Below are 23332 nucleotides of genomic sequence, written 5' to 3' on the forward strand. Positions count from 1 at the left end.
AATATGTAAAATTCAAACTCGACTCCCACTCATCGCAGTATTATTTTTTAAATCCAAATTCATTCCGAATCCGATTATAGAATACTTAAATTCATTATATTATGATTCAATCAGATAAAACAATCATAAAAATTCAACCCATTACCATCCTAAACCGAAAGATTTTGATCAATGGAGTAAACTGAAAGTTAAGAAAGCGAAAGATGGAAAATTGACAGGAGACAATTTTGATTTCAAAAAAAATTAAGGACTGGATAATTAATTTTGAGAAGTTAAGGACCTTATAATAATTTACCCAAAAAATTATATTCCTCATTTATCCAAACAAATTTGATTTCGCTTCTTTCTTTTTCTCTTCATTTCTCCTTGATGAATTTCTCTTCATTTTCCCTGCATAAGATGAAACTCTAGGTACAGAGAGATAGTGTCTGTGGGCACGTATTTGAGTTTTTCTGAAGTGGGTTTTGAGGGGGTTTTATGGGAAGATGGAGGGAGATCGCCAGATCGAATTGAAGAGAACAGTGTTAGATTGCTAGCTAGTCATTACAGTGGTGGTGGAGTAGCAGAGTCCAGGTGGGTGGATGGGAATGACGTGGATCCAGAGTCACCTCCACGGTCTTTGCTTGATAAGAATGATAGTACCGATGGGTATGGATCCATTAGGATGAGGATGGTGAAGAAGCCCAAGAGAGCTGATTCTTTTGATGTTGAAACCATGTAGATTGCTGCTGCTCAAGTTCACCCCTCTAAGGTAATACCTATATTAGTAATCATCGTTTTTTCCTTTTAGATTTTGTATTTCTATGACATATTGAACACTTCGTATCATCTTTTACCTTGAATTTATGTATTTCATTGAGTTGTTACGGTAATTTTTTAGAAAATTGAAGTTCATAATTAAAAATGGACAAGTAGATTTGCTTTTGAGATTCTGTATTTCTAATTTTCTGACAAATTGTGAAGGTGGTAAAACCTCCATTAGTATATTGAGATACAAAGAATTGGAACTCACATAAACTCTGTTACCTACTCTTTGCGAATTTGATATCCTTTTGTATGATTTGAGTGTAGCTGGAATGCGTCGTGTAAAAGACTTACAAGTGGGAAAGAGCATTCAAACTAGCCTGGTTTTGCTTAGCAGGTCTTGACCATGTTATGCAATCTACAAAGTTTGGCATGGTTTAATTCTTCATTTATTTTAGCGAGCATTTGGTAGGATGTGGTGTCATCAACTGGGCATTGGGAATTTCAGTAGTTGAAGATTGTATACAGGTTAAGCAACAACGTTAAAATTTGAAACTTAAATATTTCGTTGTCTTATGTTATGGTGTGGATAATATTTTAGGTGATTTATGCACATGGCATTAGCCATGTTGATAGTGCTTCGCTGAAAAACAGTTGAAATGTGAAGAGGTTGCATTAGTCCCAATTATAAGTACAAGGCATTCAGAAGGGTGTGCTGGCATTCAAAACTACGATTGATAAAATTAGTTTCAATGAAATTTGGTGTCTTTCACAACTCTATTTCTTTAATGCTTTAGGAACTCTCCACTTGGACCACTCTTGCATTTGCCTTTCAAACACTGGAAGTGTTGTATAGTGACCTGGGCACAAGCCCTTTATATGATTTTGCTGATGTATTCAGTAAGGTGACCATTGAGTTAGAAGTTGATATCTCGGGGGCCTTATCACTAGTAATGTACACAATTGCTCTCATTCCTTTAGCAAAATATGTATTTGTAGCGCTTAAAGCAAATGATAATGGGGAAGGTAAGAGTTCTTAGAAATATGAAGATCTTTTTTTCACAAATTTATTAACACATCAATATTAGGGCGAACATTTTTTTCTGTACTCACTGATTTGTAGATATGCAGAGGTAGTATGCTGTCAGATCATCAGCCAGCTGATGAACATATCTCAAGTCTTAGGCTTAAGTTGCCCACTGCAGAGATGGAAAGGACCTTAAACATAAAAGACACTTTGAAGAGGAAGTCATCCTTGAAAAAAATTCTCTTCTTGTTGATTCTCATGGGAACTTCCATGGTTATAGGAGATGGTATTCTGACTCCAGCTATATCAGGTCTATACATTGAACCAAATTGTGCATGTGTTCCATGCATAGTTATTAAAGCCTTAAGGCACACTAAGGCACCAAGGAGTCTTGGAGTCTAAGCGCAAGGCGCAATGCGTAAGAGCGCTCTTGAGCGAGGTGAGGCGCAAAAGTGAAAAATTTTAAAAATTCATAAAAGTCAAATAAATGTGATGCTTTTTTTTTTTTCCTTTGGCATATATCTTGAATTAGGTTTGTTGGTTTGAGTTGAAGTGGTAATCCATTTTGCCAATGAAAGTGCTCGCTAAAAATGGAAATAAAGAAGGCATGCCTTTCCAGAACCTTGTGCATGGAACAAAGGCGCACACCTAGGCGCATAAGGCGCTGAGGTTCTAGCCTGGTGAGCCTTGAGCCTGAGGCGTGTGTCACGGGGGAAAATTTTTCGCATCCAAAAACCTCCCAAACTCGTGCGGCACTTGTTCCTCCAACAAGTCAGCCTCTCAAATTGTCCCAAGGATCACACGGCTACCAACCTTACACCAAGGCTCACGGCAACCAATCCCACACCAAAGGTTCACGGTGACAATTTAACAAACAAGGATACCCAATGAACCTCACGGCCACCAAGTTTACAACCAAACCCGAGTCACCCAAAGTTCACGGCAATGACCCCCAATACCAAGAGGTTCACACGGCAACAACCCGAACTCCACAATGAGTCACTCAAGTCACCCCAACTCAAGAACCTCACGGCAAACCAGTCACCCCAACTCCGAGTGTCCCAAGGATGGCTCACGGCAACCCAAACACACAATGAGCTACCATCAACACAAAGTGCTACCTCTCGGCAAACAATTCTCACCACCAAGATTCAAGCCGCCCAAAGTTCTTCACGACAACCAATCTCCCAAGTTACCCAAAGAACCTCACGGCTACAAGTGGCAATGCCTACCTTAAACAAGGATCACGGCAACACTCAACAATACCAAACTCAACCCCAAGGAGTCACACGGCAATATGGTTACACTCAAACCCAACAATGGCCGAATCACCACAATCACAAGCAAATCACGCAAGCAACAACAAATGATACTCACGCACAATAACAATGCTCAAAACTCATCAATGCGCAACAAGCTACCACAAGTCACCATTCATGCAAGGAACTAACCTCACGGTAAGGACACCCAAGGCAAGCAACAATCTCACGCAAGCAAAGCTCAACAATGCGCCTCAAACAACCATCATCAAATGGCCAGCCGCATCAACACAAAGACAACAATCCATGCGTATTAAACATACATCAAGAAAGGTAGAAAAGCAAGAGTTAACCGAAGTAGAAACTACTTCTCTTATTCCTTTACAAAGCTATACAATTGCCATTAAAGGAAAAACAAAGCTTTCTCTCAAAGCTCTCACAAATGGTGGTTCCCGCTCAACTCACTCAAACTCTACGTCTACCCCAAATGAGGGAACAAACCCTCTATATTTACATGCTACGGCTGCCTCTCCCAAGAGCCAATGTGTGGCCAATTTTAAACCATGAATAAAATATACATGGAAGGACATGAGGACCGGCTGCCATAGGACACCTATCTCCCGCTTGGAGAATTTCAAAATGGCAAGGGAATTGTTTTGGGCGCTCAAATGCCCCGGCCCCACCAAGTGGCCTTTCATTGGGCGGGATTCTTCCCTCCACAATATTCACGTTGCATGGGCTGAACTAGCCATGCAAATTGGCCTCCCAAGCTCCACTTGCCGTGCCATCTCAAAGCCACCTAGCAATCCCATGCGCTTGGCCACTTGTCAAGGCCATGTGCCGCACTATGCCAATTTCTATCTTCACATTGTGCATGTCTCAAATACAATGGAAAGTGGACGTCCCACTTATGGGCTGCATGTGATGGTCATGAGACCCCTTCACCGTCCCATGTGCATGGTCACTCTGGGAATTCATGCATGAAAGTAGGCTTGCAATTTCTTCACGCCACATGTCCCACTAATGGACTTGGCTCCATTTATGCGCTGCACTTGGCCCATTTTGCCACCACGCCACATGTACTCCACTAAGCCCATGTGAGTGTTCATCTCCACTAACACCCCATGTGCCGCCCACTTGGGTCATCTAGCTCCAAGCCGCATGGCTTCTCATGTGCTCATCACATGCAATTAGGCCATTTAGGCCCCCACGTGGTAAACTCCACTTACCACAATCCACCATGCAAATGCTCTTTACGTGAACTACACCCATGCAAGGCCATGCACAAACCTCACGTGAATCAAATCCCATGCAAAGTCCACGTCCACTTCAAGGACTCCATGCAAAGCTTCACGTCCCCTTTTAAGGAACCCCATGCAAGCAATTCACGTCCCATTTAAGGAACCCTTATGCAAAGCAATTCTCTCAAGGCTTCACGTGAAGTCCTTCCACGCATGTCCCATGCAAGGTGACAATTTTCATGCGCACCAATTGGGCTTCAAATGGGCAGCTTCAAGCACAAAACTCATTGGACTTCTCGGGGCAACAAAAATGGGGTGACACGTGCCTCAGGCGCGCCTTTAATAACTATGGTTCCATGGTCATAATAATATGTGGCAGTACAATTGCCTGAATTTGACTGACTATTTACCAATTGGGACTTTAGATTATTCAAGAATTTAGGTGTTAATCCCTAATAGCTAGGAGATTTCCAAAGAGGTCTACAGTTTCTTGCACATATTTCAAAGATCTCAAAATGTTTAAGCTATTACTTCTTAGGAAAAAGCCTGAATGATTTTTATATCCAGTGTAAGAGTTTGAGGATTCCTTCTTGCATATTTACATGTGCAACAAACCAACCAGGTGACCTAATGGATAAATCAGGAATGCTGTGTAATCATAATTGACACTTCTATACAGAGTTATCTTCATTTGACTTGCATGTCCACTGATGGTGAGGAATATTTATACATTCCAAAATATTCTTTTTCTTCTGTTGTTTTTTGTTGTTCATTGGGAGATCTACTGGGCCTTCAGCTACCTAATGGAGATAGTCCTCTCCCATCCCACAAACTTTTCTGCGCCATACCAAATGGCATTTGAGTTTGAAACCTCCAAGTTGAAAGTCTAATGCACAAACCATGTGGTGTTCTTCTTCTTCCTGTTGATTTGACTAGAATCTTTTTTTTTTCTTTTCTTTTTACTGTAGTTAGCAGATAAAAGCTTTCTGAACTTCTTTTTTGGTTGTCTGTATCTATCAATGTCTCTGAAAGTCGAATGTCCAATTGCTAACTGCCACGTATTCCAACAATGTGCGACATTATTTTGATATAAAAAAAAAGAATAGCATCAATAAAAAATACCTGAGATGTAACTAATGCTTAAGTATCACATTTATTTGTTGCAGTGATGTCTGCTATTAGTGGTGCGCAGGGTGAAACACCTCGATTTGGCACAAGTAGGTATATTTCTTTTCATTCAACTGCTTAATATGTATAAATGATTTATTTGTGATGAGTTCTTGTAGAAAAGAACTAAAAATTTGGAGCATTCATACAAGGAAATATCTACATTCAAAGTTGTGGCAGTTGGGCAGCTATCAATGGATATTGGTTGGTCCTTGGATTTTCGGTTACAGTTAATAGACAAATCTGATGCCATTAGTATTGGTCAGAAAGTTTTTGTTTATGAATTCACATGGTTGCCTAAATAAGCTAATCTGTCAACAGTAAACATGCCTCATTCCGCAACATAATGTGTTCTAAGTTTTAACTAGCAAGACTTGTCAAGACATATCCGATCCATGTTATTCTGGGGCCATAACTATCAATTAGTTTTTTTTTTCCTTTAGCAATTATATAGTGATACAAACAAAACTGATAATCAAAATTTGCCCCCAGAAGCCTATAATCTTTTTTTTTTTTTTTTGTCTCAATCATCATCCTTGTGGCTTCATTCAGCATACAGTGGTTTGGGAATAGGAAAGTGAGTTTCCTGTTTGCTCCTGTATTCGCTTTGTGGTTCTTCTCTTGGCTTCTATTGGAATTACAATCTAGTGATGCATGATATTATTGTCCTGATGGCATTCAGTCCTGCTTATATCTCTCTCTTCTTCAAGAAGAGCAGCTTTGATCCATGGTTGGTTCTTGGTGGTTGCTTTCTGTGCATTATTCAGACATTGACTTAAACAATCAGCAGTAGATTAGCTGAATTGACTTTGATATTCTCATCATCCATTTGCTTCCCTTTCTTAACAGATGTCTTCCCTTAGTAATTCATCTGTTTGTGTGCGTGTGTTTTCTCACATATCTTGTAGGGAACTGTCATTACTTATTAATGACTTATCATTCATTATGATTCTATTTGTTAGGATGGCTATAATTTTTTTTGGTAAATTAAACACTTTTCTGAACCTTAATTCTACATATATTCTCTTATGGTTGATGAATTCTTCTTGCATATGAATAATATTAAGTTGATTCCCCATTGGACAAAAGTTTCTTAGAAAGCCTCCTTGCTACCAGAAAGATCTCTTTAACTTGTCTTTATGGGTTAAAAAGCTGGCTTGCTATTTAATCTAAACACCAAGGAGCCATAGGAATATTCATCTTAACAGTCTGGCTCTGGGTAAAGCTGATATAAACTTTAATTTGATTTTGTTTGAAGTTGTCAACAGTTTTGCTCTAACATTGGAATTTCATGATCCTTAGCATACTGTCCAGTTTTCCTTTGCTTTTAGCTTATCATTTCTCGTTCATGTGGGAGCGTTTTGGAGATGCTTAGTGACTTGGAGAATTTTTTTGTTTATGTCATGCGTTATAGCATTGCTTGAATTCACTTGATGCTTTGTTATGCTCAATTACTGTTAATTGGGTGTTGCACATAGTAACTGAAAAGACATGTGCTTCTGTTTATTTGATACCAAATAAGAAATAACTTTTTGTATCTCCATCTTTAAGGTAGCCTATAGAATCATAGAAAGAAAAGACATCTGTTAAATGATAAAACATATTTATCTGTCATTGCTGGAGCTGAAGCAATGTTTGCTGATCTAGGGCATTTCTGTGTAAAAACCATACAGGTTTCTTTAGCCAGAGCTTCATTTTATATCTTTCTTGAAGAATTGCCCCATGGATGCCTCAGTTATTCTTCACTGCTTCCACAGATTGCCTTGTGTAGTATTTTATATGGGCCAGGCTTTATATTTAATGAAACACAATCTTCAAGTAGAATTTTCTATGATTCTGTGCCAGGTGATATTTTCCTTCATATTATATGCTGGTATCGTTTAATCCCTGACATTTTTCAAGTCATAGTATATAAATATGTTTCACATCAAGAGCTCATTTTAGCACTTTCAATTCCCGAATCTTGGGAAAAAGCAGATAGTCTGTTCTGGCCAGTCTTTGCCATAGCTACCCTTGCTGCCATGATTACCAGCCAAGCAATGATATCTGCTACATTTTCATGTGTTAAGCAGTCTCTGGTTCTTGGATGCTCCCCAAGGCCGAAAATAGTTCACACCTCAAGGAGGCTGATGGGTCAATAAATTACTTTTTAATGATTATGTGCATAGTTGTGGTTTCAATCGTTTGGAGCACTGCAGATATTGCCATTGCATATGGTCAAGTGTAGGGGAGAGCAATAATCAGGTATAACCAATTAACTAAACTGAACCAATTGAATTCAATTTTTTAGTTTGGTTGTTAAGGTAAAATACCAAACTGAACCTATATATATAAAGCTACACCATTTAGAAGGCATGAAGCCCTAATTTTCTTTTAGCTGCACTCTGCCTCTTTGTTTTCTCGACTTCCTCTAATCCTCTTTAGACTCTCAAGACCTTACTCTCCCTCCTTTTCTCAATTCACTTTATCTTTCTCTTCCTCTCTTCAATCTCCTTCCTTAAATCAACTCTAACTCCTCTCCAGCCGACAGCAACGCCATCGGTAGCAGATTCTATGCCGGCACAGAATCATACTATCCACGAACCACTGCTGCTTCGATTATCCAAAACTTGAAGGATTCAAGTGAAACAAAATTTGAAGGATTCATTGGATCCAAAACTCAAAGGATTCAAGAGAAACAAAAGCAGTCTCAACCTTGCAATGGTATGCATGTTCATAATCACAAAGCTGAATCACAAAGAACTTGATAATGGTATTGTGCTCGACAGTGAGATTAAAAGTGAGTTCTATTTGGATTGATTTAATTTCTGATTTGTGAGGTGGCTGTGAAACAATGAGGTGAAATATATTTTTTCCCCTCGCTATTGGTTAATTTAATTCAATGTTGTTCATCTATTTTTTTTTATTTATAAATAATTGAAAATTTAAGTGAAAATGGTGATCCTTTGTGGCACTGTTGTTTTCAATGGAGGATTTTAATGTGAATTCATGTTGGGTTGTTTGCAATTGGGGACTTGATATGAAAATTTTGCATTCTATAATTCTGGATCCTTATTACCGATCAACCAAACCAAAAATTTCTGTTCAGTTCCATTTAGTTTTCTTATGTAGTAGCTTGGTTCATGTAATTCTCTTCTTCACATGTTTAGTTATTGCGGTTTGGCTTAGTTCGGAATTGAACCGAACTAACTCATTGCTCACCCCTAATTAAGTATATTCTTCTTTCCTCCATCCTAGAAAGCAATCTTTTTTATGCATTTAGAATTAAATGCTAGGAAATTATACAGAGTCGTAAACCATGCAGGTTTTTCTATTGATTTATTTACCCTAATTTATCTCACATGACATTATGTTGTTATTTTTTAAAAAAAAGTAACGTTGCAATAGCCAAATATATAAACTTGTCCCTGAACTAATTGGTAGATACTATTGCACCTCTGGCTTTTTATTTCAATGTGTCAGCCATTATAATTTTTATTATCAACCTATTGCATCCTTAGTTTTTATTTTTATAATTGATAGGCACAATTTTCCTTGCCCAACAATGATTAATGGGATATTTACTTAACTTTATATTTGTGTGCGTTTGCGGCCCCGTGGGATATTTATTTATTTCAACTTGAACATTCAATTATTCATTGATGAGTGAGGCAAATCTTGCCTATTGATTACAATAAATAACAGTTTAATGGTGTAGTAAGTAAAAATAAAATGTTAAGGGTACAATAGACTTTTTAATAATTAGTTCTAGAGAAAATTCATGTGTAAGAATTAAGACCTATTGCAAATTTGCAATTGTATATTGGTATGTGTTATAAATATGCTTGATTGATACATCTAATTGACAGCATATTCTACATTTTTCTTTACCCTGGACGTGTGCTTCTCTTTTCTCAATTATTTTTCTTTAAGCATCACCTTCCTTCCCAGTTGCCCCCAACCAAAAAAAGAAAGAATCCTATTCCCTTTCTTTTTCAGGGGAAGACCTGTTGATATTCTCCGCTGTACTGTGATTGCCCTGTGATATTATGGTGTTTGCTGGTGACAAATGAGTTTCAATTTCAGAACTTTTCTGATGCTATATGGTCAACCAAGTGAGTTTTAAATACTATATAATGCCATAATGTTTTTTACAAGGGAGGAGTTGAATGAACAGTAGTAACTAATCCTGTCGGCTTTAATTTTAGGTATTCCTACTGCAATTCATGTTCAACTTGCTGGCATAGCTGCAGTCGGTCTGATGATTGTGAGCACCACTTTAGTGACACTTGTAATTCTTCTAATCTGGCGGACAAATTAGTTTCTGGCTTTATGTTTCTCGCTCATATTTCAGTTCTATCAAAAATCAGAGAGGGTGGATGGCTTCCACTTGTATTTGCTAGTTATTTCTTTTGTGTGATGTACATTTAGATCTATGAGAGTGTGCTGAAATACCAGAGTGAGGTAAGGGAGTAGATTTCTATGGACTTCATGCATTAGCTTGGTTTCATCCTGGGAACTGTTTAAGAGTTCCTGGAATTGGATTTGTACAATGAGCTTGTCCATTGTGTTCCTTCATCTTGGGGCAGTTCCTACTGAGCCTTCCAGCAATCCACTAGTATTTGTTTGCATCAAGTATGTTCCTGTCCCGGTGGTTCATCAAGAGGAGAGGTTTCTTTTCTAAAGAGTCTGTCCAAAAGACTACCATATGTTCCGCTGTGTCGCCCAGCATGGTTACAAAGATGTCAGGAAGGAAGATCATCATGCATTAGCAATTTTTAGTTTAAAGCCTTGAAAAGTTTTTGCCGAGGGAGTCTTAAGATCTTTGCCTTGGAGAGCCTTGGAGAGCAATTTGAATGAGTTGGACTTGCATAGTGTTTCGGTGATGTCAAAAGGATTCTGGAGCCCCAGCCAGTGATGGGATTGAGGACCTAAAGATTCCTTTGGTGCAGGACCAAAGATCAGCAGAAACCAGAACTTCTATTTCAGGAGAAGCTTCCTTAGCATTGCCTTTTAGTGTCATGTGAGCAGATGAGGACCCAAGTCTGGAGCACGCGGGTATGAGCTTGCAGCTCTTAAAGAAGCAAGGGATTCAGGATTTACTTATTTGCTTGCACATGGGGGATGTGAGAGCAAAGAAAAATTCCTTTTCGTCAAGAAATTGGTCATTAGCTACTTACATTCATTCTTTAAGGAAGAATTGTAGAGGCAGCGCAGCCACAACGTGAGTACCTCACATGAATATCTTGCAAGTTGGGATGACATGCATGGTATAATTCATTGGATTTTTTTTTGTGCAATTTGTTGCTGTTGGCCACCTATTGCGGCCACTGTGAAAACTGAATGAACTTTTAGGAAGCAAATCAGAAATCATTGAACTTTTGCATCTCTGCCTTTGCGGCTTTTGTGTGGAATTCTTGATGGATTTGTCCTCCAAATATATTCTTCTTGTCAGTTGTCACCCATAACTAAATCACCTTCATCTTGAAGGAAAATTCCTAATGGAATATCATGGAGCAATCTGCTAATGGTGCAAATGCGACCTCAAGAAAAGGTATTTCTTTCATTCCTCAGCCTTGGATGCATAGCTAAATTAAACCTGAACCCTGCAAAGTTTGACACATCTTTTTGACTCCGAAAATCCATTTTCGTGAATGGTGATGAAATTGGTACCTTTTTTACTCTACTTTCCTTGCACATTTCTGGACTCCATATCAAAATCTGTGGTAGAAAAAAGGGTTTCAGGCATTGGGTCAATTTTTTTTCCTTTTTTTTTTTTTGTTCTTGTCTGATCTTTGAAAAGTGAAGGCAAGAAAAGCAATGCCATTTCGCTTTCTTATCCCTCAAGCACTCGATTCTTTCAAGTATCAGCATCAACAGGTACCATTTGCTATAGAATATGTCATATGTAGAGATCTTTAAAGCTTGTCATCATTTCTTTATTGAGCATCTTTGATGTCCTCCTAATAGGTTAAAACAAAATGTCTTCTAATTTATAAATGAAAATGAATATATATATATATATATATTCTTCAATCCTTGATGAATAAAAACAACTGATATTATTGGAAATATTTTGCATTTTGTTTAACCCCTTCTCTACAGCTTCTTGATTAAGATTCCAATAATAATTAATAATTTTAATTTCACAATGAGATATTTTCTTTTGTTATGAATTTTTTTTCCTTTAATTAAATAAAATAATTTCTTTTAAATCATTATTGATATTATTATTTCAAAAAAGAACATTTAATAGATACTTGATATGGAATTACTAATGAAATAAGAAGCGCACAATATAAATCTTTATAAGAAATTTTTAAAAATAGTAATTATAAATTAAAAGCTCATGTTCCAATACATCTCTCCAGTGCCAAAGCTTCTTGGACCTCTTATATCTCCTCTCATAAAAACTAACTTTGATGTTACAGTCTATCAATAAAGGGGTTTTGGAGTTATTGATGCCATTGCTCTAAATAATGTTGATCATCCTGTCGTTTAGAGGATTATTAGAATTTCTGATCTTTTAGCATTGGAATCTCTTACTTGTTGTAAAGCTACTTTGCTGGCTAAAGTAACATGCGGGTGACGATTGACGAATACCAAGAAAATTGGAAATTAGGACTCTTCCTAAAGAGGGGATGACAGACTAAAGAAGAGCAAAAGATAGGGGGCGGGATTGAGTGGTTTGCATCATAAAATGGGGACAACATGATTGGTGGGTCCATCGAAATATGCCACGTGTTAAGCACGGCTGCATAATCCATGATAAGAGATGTGAAATAAATACCCACTCATACACGTCCTTCGTAGTGTCAATTTTTAGGTCACGACACTGACTTGAGCTAGCGTCAGTCGGCACTCCGCAGTGCACTTTTTTTTTTTAATATATTACATTTTCGGTCTAAAAAAAAATTATTTAATGTCTTTTTTAAAAAAAATTATTTTCGTCTATTGGATAGTGGCTAAAGGCCAAAGCCTAAGCCTCTCTTTTAACGGGGGAGAAGAAAATAAAAGAAAGAAAAATATTTTTTATTTTTTTAATTTGAGAATAATAAGAAAAAAAAAGTTATTTTTCTCTTGTATAAAAAAATAATATTATTTCTTTTAAGATTATTATTTTACTTTTAATTTTATAAATTATTTTAAAAAGTTCAAATGAAAAAATAGAGTAATATGTAATTTTTTTCAATTGATATACAATTTTATTCCTTTGTTACTTTATTTTCTCTCTAATTTTAAGTTATTGTTAAAATTAAAAAATAATTATTTTTTTAATGTTTTATATTTTTTCAAGATTTGAACTTCTGATCCCTCTTATATTATAAGCCATACAATTAATTACTGAATTAGTTGCCAATTACTAATAAGCAAACTGTCAATTTCAATGAAATTCAGTGCTTTTTTTATTTTCAAATAAATTTTGTGTATATTTTGTGATTTCAAGAATATTTAAATGGGATCTAACTTTGAATATAAATATATAATCTATTATTTATAGTTTAAGAGTTTCAAATAGCTAAAATGAAAAGAAAAATACAGTGATTTCAAATAAGGTGAATTTGCTATTTTCATTTAGACTTGTTGGATAATATTAGCTATTTTAGTAGTTATTAGTTATTTTAGTGGTTGGCAGTTATTTTACTAACCGTTAGCTGTTAATGGTTAACTATGTTAAAAATAATTATTGAATTAGCTGTTAAATATAAAAATGGCGATTAATCTTATTGACTCTAATCAATACACTTCATCAACTTTTAAAAACTAAAAGGAATCACTATTTTAATCTCTAAATACTAGTATAAATATTATGTTACATGACAGTATAAATAAGAGAGATAATATTTTAATCTCTTCAAAATATTAAATGTCACATTAAAAGCTATTACCAAACAGAGTTTTAATTAAGTTGAAATTTAAAATTAGGCTGGAAATCTTTGTTTTAAATTAATTTTAAAACTACAATTTTCATACATTATCAATAAATGATATTAGCATTTGACAAAAACAAAAATAGTGAACCTTATATAAAAATAAATCTAATAATTCTTAAATTTGATATTTACATAAAAATTTGTATATTTATTATTTCAATTACATATACATTTTGACTTTATTTATTTCATAGAAAATATTTTCCATTTGGAGCATTCAGAAAAATGGATTAACAGAAAATAATTTTTTGGTAAAAAAAAATAAGTCATTTCTAAAAAAATAGTAAATAATTTTCAATTTTTTAGACTTTTATAATCTTATTAAGGTTCCGTTTGTTTAGTAAAAAATGACATATATATGAAAAATATTTTTCATGAAAAATGTTTTCTAAAAAATATTTTTTATGAAAATATTTCTATTATTTCTTTTTTTCTTAAAAATATTTAGTTTTTCTTTTAATTAGAAAAAATATTTTTTATTGATCAATTTTCAATGGTATTCTAAATGTTAAAATATGTGAAAATATTATATGTTTTGTAATATGTAGAAAATATTATAAAAAAAAATTATTTTTCATAAAATAAATGGAACCTAAAATGTAAAAACACTTTGCACTCAATGAATGAAAAATAATTCTCATATATAAGTTATTTTTTATAAAATAAATGAATTTTAATTATATAAATTTTAATAAAAAAATTTAATTTAAAATTATATATATACTCAAATAATAATATTGAGTAGAGAGAGAGGGAACATTGAAATTAGAATCCATGGGATGGGCATAGGAAAGGCAATTACTTTATTAGGTGAAGTCCAAGCATCAAAAGGGGTCCTTAAGTTCAGAGAATTATTGAATGGGACTATGAGGTAGTGGGTCTACAATTTCATAATATAGGCCTCATTCACATCTCACAAACTCAGCTCATGCTAACCATTATCTTTGTACACATCAATTTTTCTATAAATCAAATTTATATAATATAAAATATATATTATTTTATAAGAGAATCTTAATTTTTAAACTTCTAATAACTAAGATAATTTAAATTTTGACTTGTTTAATATGTTTACATTGTAAGACAGAAATTTTATAGTATTAGTTGGAAGATTAAATTAATTGATGTCACTTGTGAGAGGGACAGGATATGCCCATGGGAAGAGGTATGGGGAAGTCTCCTCTCCCATGATGCTAGTGCCATAATTCATTTGAATATTTATCAAGATAAGTAAAATGGTCCAATTGGAGGAGCATTTCACTTATGGATTTGGGATAAATGGGATATGTTTCTTGCTGGGGGGACACTCTAATCTTTAATTAAATTCAACCATTCGACACTGCTTTTAACAACAATTCTAATATTATTAAATTAAAACCAGAAAATAAATAAATAAATAAATAAAGGCATCCTCTAAATGAGCTTGTGAGACCAAGTCTGTGACAAGCTAGCATCTTGTGTGTGTGTCGTGCGAAGTGAGGTTGGCAACCATGCAATGCAAGTTTCTTCTATACAATTTTTTATAAGAAACATGGGCAATTCATACCCCCCTATGGATTAATTTATATATATCACTAGAAATAAATGTAATCTCTCCTCGTTATTAACAAATTTCAATTATTAGATTATTAGTTTAATTAAGTTTACACTTACGTAATTAGCTTAGGTGTTTAATGGGGTATTAGGGAGACCATCATTAATTAATTAACAATTAATAATGGCGGTCCAAAATATCTTGCTTGCTTGATTGAATAATTTCCTAAATGTTTAATTAACCAATTCCAGCTCTCTGATACTTCTTGACCGCCACAAACAATAAATTTAATTTATTCATGTTTGGCTTTAATTGTCCTTAACTTACCCAGTGGAGAAAAAAAAAATTAAAATTTGAAACTCATCTAATTTTATATTAATAAACCAATAAAATCAGATTTTTTTTTTTATTTTAAAAAAATTAATAATTATATTTTTTGTATTCATGAATAAATTAAAAATAATAAAAAAAAATCGAAGTCAGGCAGTTGTGTCCACGACATTATATAATGAAATTACACGTTTCGCATTCTTGAAAGCTTCAACAAATGAATTTTATTTTTTAAATCTTAAATTAATTCGTGGGGAAAAGACTTTTATTTAAAAGGTTGCGTAAATTAATTGAAGTTAACATACTATTTAATTTCTTTTTTAATAAAAAAAAAATTATAGTATTATTATATTTTTAAAAAAATAAATTACTTACATAAAAAATAATAATTATTATGAAAGGTATTGATTGTGTTAAGAAAACAGCTGACTTGTTTAATAGATGAAAAGCATGCTCCATTCCTTTGTCATGTTATGTATGTATGTATGTATATATGATGAAGCAGTAGACTTGATCAATATATGAAAAGCACGTTTTATTTAAGCTATTTTTGTTTTGTGAAAAAATAAAAATATTTAAAAAAAATATTTTCATGAAAGTGTGTTATAATATTAAATTATTAATATATATTTATATTATATATATATAAATATTTTTATATTTTAATAAAATTATCAAAATCTAAAAAATAAAAATAAAGAAACTATTTTTTGAACCTATTTTTTTGAGTAGCTTATAAAATATTTTTCATAAAGTAAACAGAAGTTTAGTGATGATTTTTTCGATTCTATAAGTTTTTAAATGAGTCCAATTTAGTAATTACTAAATTTTAATATTCTATTAAAGATAAAATTAGCACCTTATAATATATTAAAATAATAAAAATTATATTCTATAATTTCATAAAATGGAAACAAAATAAATTCTCATAAGAGGGAGTAAATAAACTCAATATTTATCAATTAAAATATATCTGAATATATAAACATAAATTTATTCTAAATATATATATATTTAAAAATTATTAAAAAGAAAAAAAATTAAAAATATTATTTATTTTACACATTTTTCTTATTAGTTTTATCTTGAACACATTTTTATCATGTGCTGACTCATCTCATACTCACATGTATAAAACAAAATTAATCACGAAAATAATGTATATATATTTATATAGAAAAAAATAATAATAAATAAGATGGTTATGAAGGATCAAGAGAGGTCTGCACGTGTGGGCAGCGGCAGCCTCTGGATTTTAGTTGTTTGCACGAGTCTTTTTTTAGGTTATGAAAGCGATGCTTTAATTTTCAGTCCTTGGACTTTTCCAGATGTTTCATTCCTATCCTCTAACACTATGTTTGAATAGAGAAAAAAAAAAGAGAAGAAAGAAAATTTGAGAGTAAAATAATTTTATTTTCTATTATTTTGTGTTTTGACAGGGAAAAAATAAGAAAAATAAATTTGAAAGAAAAATAAAATTATTTTATCCACTTCTACTTTCTCTCCATTCTCTCCAAAATGGAGAGAAAGTAGCCGAAAAATATATAAAATTATAAATATATCATTATATTATATAAATTTTTATTTTTAATTTATGGATAAAATTATAATTTTACTATTTATAAAATAACTTTTTCTCTTATATTTTTCTTTCACTATCCAAATATAAAAGAAAAATATATATTTTTCCCTCATTATTATTAATTTTTTTATTTTTCTCCCATTATTTTCTTTCTTCCAATTCAAACACAATGGAAAGCTTAAAATCTTGATTAATTCTGGATGTAATTAATATCATCTCTTTATCATTGTCATTTTAATATATATATATATATATATATATATATATATATATATATAATTAAATTACTTTTTCGCCTTTGAATCACACTAAAATTAATATATATGTCCTCTAATTTTGTAAAAATAAATGGTGTAACCTTTATATTTTGTATTATATCAAATTAAAAGTTTCTCCATATATATTAAAAAACGGCGTATTTTCTTTTCAGATTGATGAAATTAAAATATATGAACTAAATTATTGATTTTTAAAAATAAAGAGATATTTATTAATTTTGATATACCTTGTGAATGAAAATAAAAATAATATATCAAACAAAATTTAAAAACTTATTCTAATATTTTTATAGTCAAATATATTAAATTTAATTTATAATTGATGTTAATATTTTCTAATATATTTTAATTAATCAATGGTGTATATTTTAATTTTTTTTTAAAGTAAAAATTTAAATCTTCATTTTCTACATCATGAGATCATTATTTTGAACCATTAGTATAATGAGAAATTATATGTTACTTAACTTTTTATATATATTGGAGAGATTTTGTTCTTATATTTTAAATATACTTAAAAATTACCACCAAAATTTAAATTTTTTATATTTTATATAGTAATTTATGATTATTATAAATAGATAATGAATTTAATCATTATTAATTGTATACATATCGATACGAATATTTAATTTAATAATAATTATCAATTTGATTTTTATAATAAATTGAATTTATATTAAATACATATAATTAAAATAAACATTTAATATCTCAATTATTAATTATATTATTTCAATAAAATGCTAATATTATGGAGATTGATAAAGAAATTATAGAAAAGAGGTGATCTCATTAATGGAGGCAAAATAAGTGAGCAAATAATTAAGCATAGAATTTAGGTTAGGTAGGTGGGGTAGTGGGAAAGTTTTGAAGGGGATCCCATGTTGTCCCACTTCACCAATTTGTGGTGCTAGTGATTTTAGCAATTCAAATCAAATCCACAATGCCCAAATCTTGGATTTCATTTCACCATCCAATAAACTCCACCTCACCTCTAATTTAAGTTCCATGTCAAACAAGTAAGTCAATTTCATCAATTTTAGTTATGCTCTTTTACCAGTAACATTTAATTTTTATTAATAAATTTTAATTCAGTGATATTATACTTTATGTTAAAATTATTATGTCTTAAGTTCGAGTAGTCTAAGATTTATAAGAGGGCGTTTTAGAAAATATGATGATTTATTAAGAAAACAAAATTAATTTGAGAATGAAATTTTAGATTAATATATTAATTAGGTTTTACCAGCTATACACTTATGTTCAATATAAGTAATAATTAAGATTTTATTTGTTTTACGGAAAATATTTTTTTTATAAAATATTTTTTATATTTTATAATTTTTGAAACACTTAAAAAAATATGTAAAGAGAAAATATTTTCATCATAAAATAAAAAATTAAGTTATTTTTTAAGAAAATAACCCCATCTTTTGCAAAGAGTAAATTATTTTTTAATTTTTAAATGTGAAAATATTTATACATGCACGATATAAATACATATTATTATTTAATATTATAATTAAATAATAAAAAATATTTGTATGAAAAATATTTTTAAATTTTTTTTTATAAAAAAATATTTTTTATATATAAGTTATTTTTTTTATAAAATAAACGAATTATCATAAAATTAGAAAATTTTATTGTTATATTATCATATTTCTTTTGAGCAATTAAATTGTTTAATAATACAATAATTTATATGTTAAAACTTCATTAATTTTAATAGAAATTTTGTTAATTTAAAAAAAAAAGAAATAAAAATATAATCAAATTTACAATATCAATATTACATAATTGTTTCTAAGGTTGGTTGTGTGTCAAGTATCTAGAATCCTTGAACCATAATATAATTTTCAAAGACTTTGACTTATATGAATTTATAATAATATTCTCAAAGACTTATTAATTTAATTTAATTTAATTTAATTATGGGTCTTAAATTCACAAAAGTCAAACTTATTGTGTGTGAATAAGTCAAAAGAGTATGTTTTACTTTTTAGAAAAAATTTTATAAACATCCAATAGAATTTGAAATCAAACAAAAAATGTAAGCTTTACCATGTTCAAAGTATAGCATTTTAATCCAAATTATTATCATAAATAATTTCATTAATTATTTTAATTAAAATCCCCATCATTTGGGAAATACCTTTTTATTGGAAGCTAAAAAAACACTTTTTTTTTTCAAAGGAGATCTTCAATTCAACCTTATTATAGCATACACTTATTTTCTTGTTAGGTGAGCATGTGTTTGTCAATATGTCCATTTTCCCATAAATTGATTTATAAATTAATCATTTTAATTTAGCTATAATAATAATAATAATAATAATAATAATAATAATAATAACCCAAATTGTTTTTTAAAGGTGCTGAAGTGGTCCAATTTAAGATTTTTTTTTTTTAAATTATAAAATTTAGTGGTATGTGGTATCACAGAAAGCACAATAGTCAAGTTGATGGTATTCAAAGCAAAATTTTGACTATTAATTATCTTTAAAGCTGCTTTTGTGGCCATTGCTTTATAAAAAGCTTCAATTATATGAACCGACAACTCTCTTATCAATTATCAAACCTTGTGCTACCCTTCGTTTCACTTTTTTCTTCCCTAAAGCATGTGAATTTATTTCTCTATGTATTTTTTTTTTTTTATTTTCCCATTGCTATATGATAATTTTGCTATTACAAGTATTTTAAATCTTAAATAAAAATGATGGCTTAAAAAAAAATTTAGAGGAATTGTAGAATAGATATTTTGTGTTGAATTTTAAGCCCATTTATTTCGTATATTAAAAAATTTTGATTTAATAACATTGAATTTATTGACAGTAAGTAAGAATAGTTCAATAGGTCTGCATGTTACTCAGATTCGTTCAGTTCATGAAACTTGATCTATTACGTTAAAGTGTTAGAATTGCGTTTTTATTAAAAAATTAAGTTTTTAACACGGTGATAAGTACTAAATCCTACAATTGATATTAAAACTGAGGTTATGAATTTAAATCTCTTACAAGTATCAGGGGTTTATTGATATTGAATAGAGATAACTCGTGAGTTAACATCCTACTTAGATATTTTCGACTCACATTACTTCAACCTTTACGTAAAGAGTTAACTTGCACTTGTGCTAATAGTTAAGTTTTTTTATTATTATAAATTTTTATATTTCAATTGTAATCAAAATCAAATCAACTTGAAAAAATGGGTATATTTTTTTTTTTGATAATAAATGGGATTTCATTAAAGCAAAAGAAGAGATACAAAGAGTCCACTCCATAGCATCGAAAGGAAAACGTAGCTTGAGCAGGGGCATGAGCCCACCCTGTCACGAGACGGAAAAACATGAGAAAAAGAATCACACCAATCGTAAACAATACCACCCATCATAGTTGAGAACATTAACAACTCGCAAATTATCGATTTCACAATAACGTTTTTGCCAATTGTTGTCCTTATCCAAAAAAAGCTCTTCGTACTCCCATAATTTCATTTATTGTAGGATGAGAATAATCTACCAATGCGCGCGAACAAAAAGCAAAAAGCCAATTTTATTTCATTTCATTTTCCATTCCCCCATCGTTCATCCATCCATTGATTGGACATTGTAGAGCTTATTGAGCTTTCACTCCTCCTTTTTTTTTTTTTTCCATTCCCGTGGTGCAAATGTCATCATGGTCATAATATAAGCTATATACACTAGCATCGAGCGCCCCATCGTTCTGAGGCGCTGAGCCTCTCAATCTCAGAGGTAGCGGAGTGAGCAGAGCGATTTCGCATCCACCCATATATTTCATCCTCCCATATATAAACACGCCAAGTCCAAGTGCAAAAGATGTCATTTGATTGAAGAGAGCTAAAGAGAAAACGAATGAAGAAAGGAAAAAAAAAGGAAAAAAAACCAAAGACCAAGAGAGATGAGAAAATGCAAAAAAAACAATTCAACAAAAACAACAAAAACAAACATCATTCAATCATCAACACACATACACATATGGACAAAACAAAGTCTGAATACTCACAAGAAGAACCTAGAGAGAACGATCTTGAGAGAGAAAAGAAAAAGAGAGATTGAGATTTTTTTCATTTTTTTTTTTTTTTTTGTTTTTTTTTCACTCTTTTTTTTTTAACATTTATTTTTTTCTTTCCTTTAACAGAAATTTTATTGTCATAATCTCAATAATCGCTCTTGTCTATCATGTTTCAAAAAAGTCAATCAATGCTAGAGCTCCTTCTTAAAGGGATTGATTTTTTTTCTTCTCATCCTCATTCATCAAACACATTCACCAACAAATCAAACCATCACCACCAAAAATCAACCAAAAACCATAAAAATCAAAAAAAAAAAAAAAAAAAAAAGGTTAAAGTAACAGGGGGACATCAATCATAACTACAATATCAGCATAGCATCATATATCCATATCCCACCACACCATCCAGACCATCAATCATTAAACTTTCTTTGAGATTCTCTCTGAACTTTCAACATATATTATTTATTTTTAGAGCCAGGAAGAAGAAAGAGAAAGAAGATATTTAATAATATTTTAATTTAAGTATTCAAGATAGCCAAAGAATTAGACAACATAATAAAGTAACATCCCAACAAGCGATATTAAATTTTATTAAATCTTCCTTCTTTCTTAAAAAAACAAAAAAAAAAAAAACAAAGTCAACAAACCCAAAACCACAACACTGTAAACTTCATCTCCATCAACATTCCCCCCCCCCCAAAATCAAGCCAAAATTTGATCATATCATATCATAACATGTTTTGAAAAGGAAAAGAAAGAAGAAATAGTTTGGGATGCTAGACTTGAAAGACTTTGAATTAAGAAATTTTTCTTTCAGACTTTGCTCTTCTTTTGTTCTTTTGATCTTCTTTGTAATTTTGCTTTTCTGTCTTGAAGATTTGTTGTTCACTGACCAATTGTTTTCACAGATGTAATTGACCTAAGAAAGAGCCTAAGAGCATGTTGCAATTGCAAGAAAAATAAAATAAAATATTGCAATTATTATTCAATTAAAATCAACAACAAAAAAAAAAAAAAAAATTTCTCAAAAATAAAAAAAACAAATTGAAAAAACAAAAAAAAAGCAAAACTCTCTCAAAAAAGAAAAACAAAAAAAAAAAAAAAAAAAAAAAAAAAAAAAAAAAGCAAAAAAAAAAAAAAAAAAAAAACAACAAAACCTGGCCAAGACAAAAACAAAATAATTGATGAACAACCAAAAAAATAGCATATAAAAAAAAAAAAGCAAAGAAAAAAGAAATAAAAAAAAATAGAAGAGGCCTCTAAAAATCCTTTCATCCAAAAATTGAGAAGAAAGCAAGATCCTAAAGCAAGAGAAGAAAAAGAAAGAAAGAAAGAAGAATCAAAACAAGCAAAAAACAACAACATAGTCAATCAAAGTCAACCTTCATCAATCATTAAATATCAAATATCCATTTTTTTTTTTTTATTTAATCTTCTAGTTTTTTTTTTTTTTTCTCGCATAAATTCTTTTCTCTTTTACTTTTTCATTTTCAACTATTTTATTTCAGAAGTAGAAACTTTGCAATTTTCCTTGATATTTCTTGAAAGAAAGGGAGGAACTGAGAATGAAATGATGGAAGAAGAAGATTATTTTTCATAGAATAGCTATTCATTTTATAGAAGATTATAGAAGAATGCTTACAAGATCCTGCGATAGATTAGGACATACTTTCTCTTAGGATTCTCTCTATTAGATATTCTGATCATCAATAATTTAGAAAAATTAAATTATGATATAAAATAATGATAAAAAATCAAAAATTAAATAAAAAAAATAATCAATAAAACATATGATAAAAAACCACCTGATCGAATCAAAACTATGCTTATAACAATCAAATTTCAAACGATCATCAATACAATCATCTCTCATTCATCATCAACATTTCATTACATTATTGATATCATTATTAGAAAAGATCATTAATCATAATAATCATTTATATTAACCAATCATTGAAAATTTTTAATATTGATAATTATCAAATCCATTATTTTCCTTTAATCACTTTCCATTATATTTCTTTCATTTCATAATCTGAAAATTTTTTTTTTTTTTCCTTTTTTTCCTTTTTTTTCAAATTTTTTTTTTTATTTTTTTTCTTTCTTTCCTAAAAAATCTTTCTCTTTTCCAATTTTTTTTCTCTTTTTTCTAGATTCCTTCTCTTTTGAGCTTAATTTCTTTTTTGCTCATCTCTCTCTCTCTTCTCTCTCCTC

At 30.9% G+C, this 23332-nt stretch overlaps 1 protein-coding gene and 1 pseudogene across 1 annotated transcript; both read left to right on the plus strand.

Moving 5' to 3' along the window:
- Positions 1 to 334: 334 nt before the first annotated feature.
- LOC131181478 (putative potassium transporter 12) lies at positions 335 to 11366 on the plus strand. Its single transcript, XM_058149760.1, has 5 exons — positions 335 to 751; positions 1876 to 2081; positions 5438 to 5492; positions 9417 to 9532; positions 9626 to 11366. The coding sequence occupies exons 1-4, from the start codon at positions 705 to 707 to the stop codon at positions 9460 to 9462; spliced, it is 354 nt and encodes a 117-aa protein (XP_058005743.1). The 5' UTR covers positions 335 to 704; the 3' UTR covers positions 9463 to 9532; positions 9626 to 11366.
- Positions 9601 to 11366, plus strand: LOC110669505 (putative potassium transporter 12; annotated as a pseudogene).
- Positions 11367 to 23332: the final 11966 nt, after the last annotated feature.

Source organism: Hevea brasiliensis, chromosome 7, assembly GCF_030052815.1.
Source record: "Hevea brasiliensis isolate MT/VB/25A 57/8 chromosome 7, ASM3005281v1, whole genome shotgun sequence".
In the NCBI taxonomy this organism is placed as follows: Eukaryota; Viridiplantae; Streptophyta; class Magnoliopsida; order Malpighiales; family Euphorbiaceae; genus Hevea; species Hevea brasiliensis.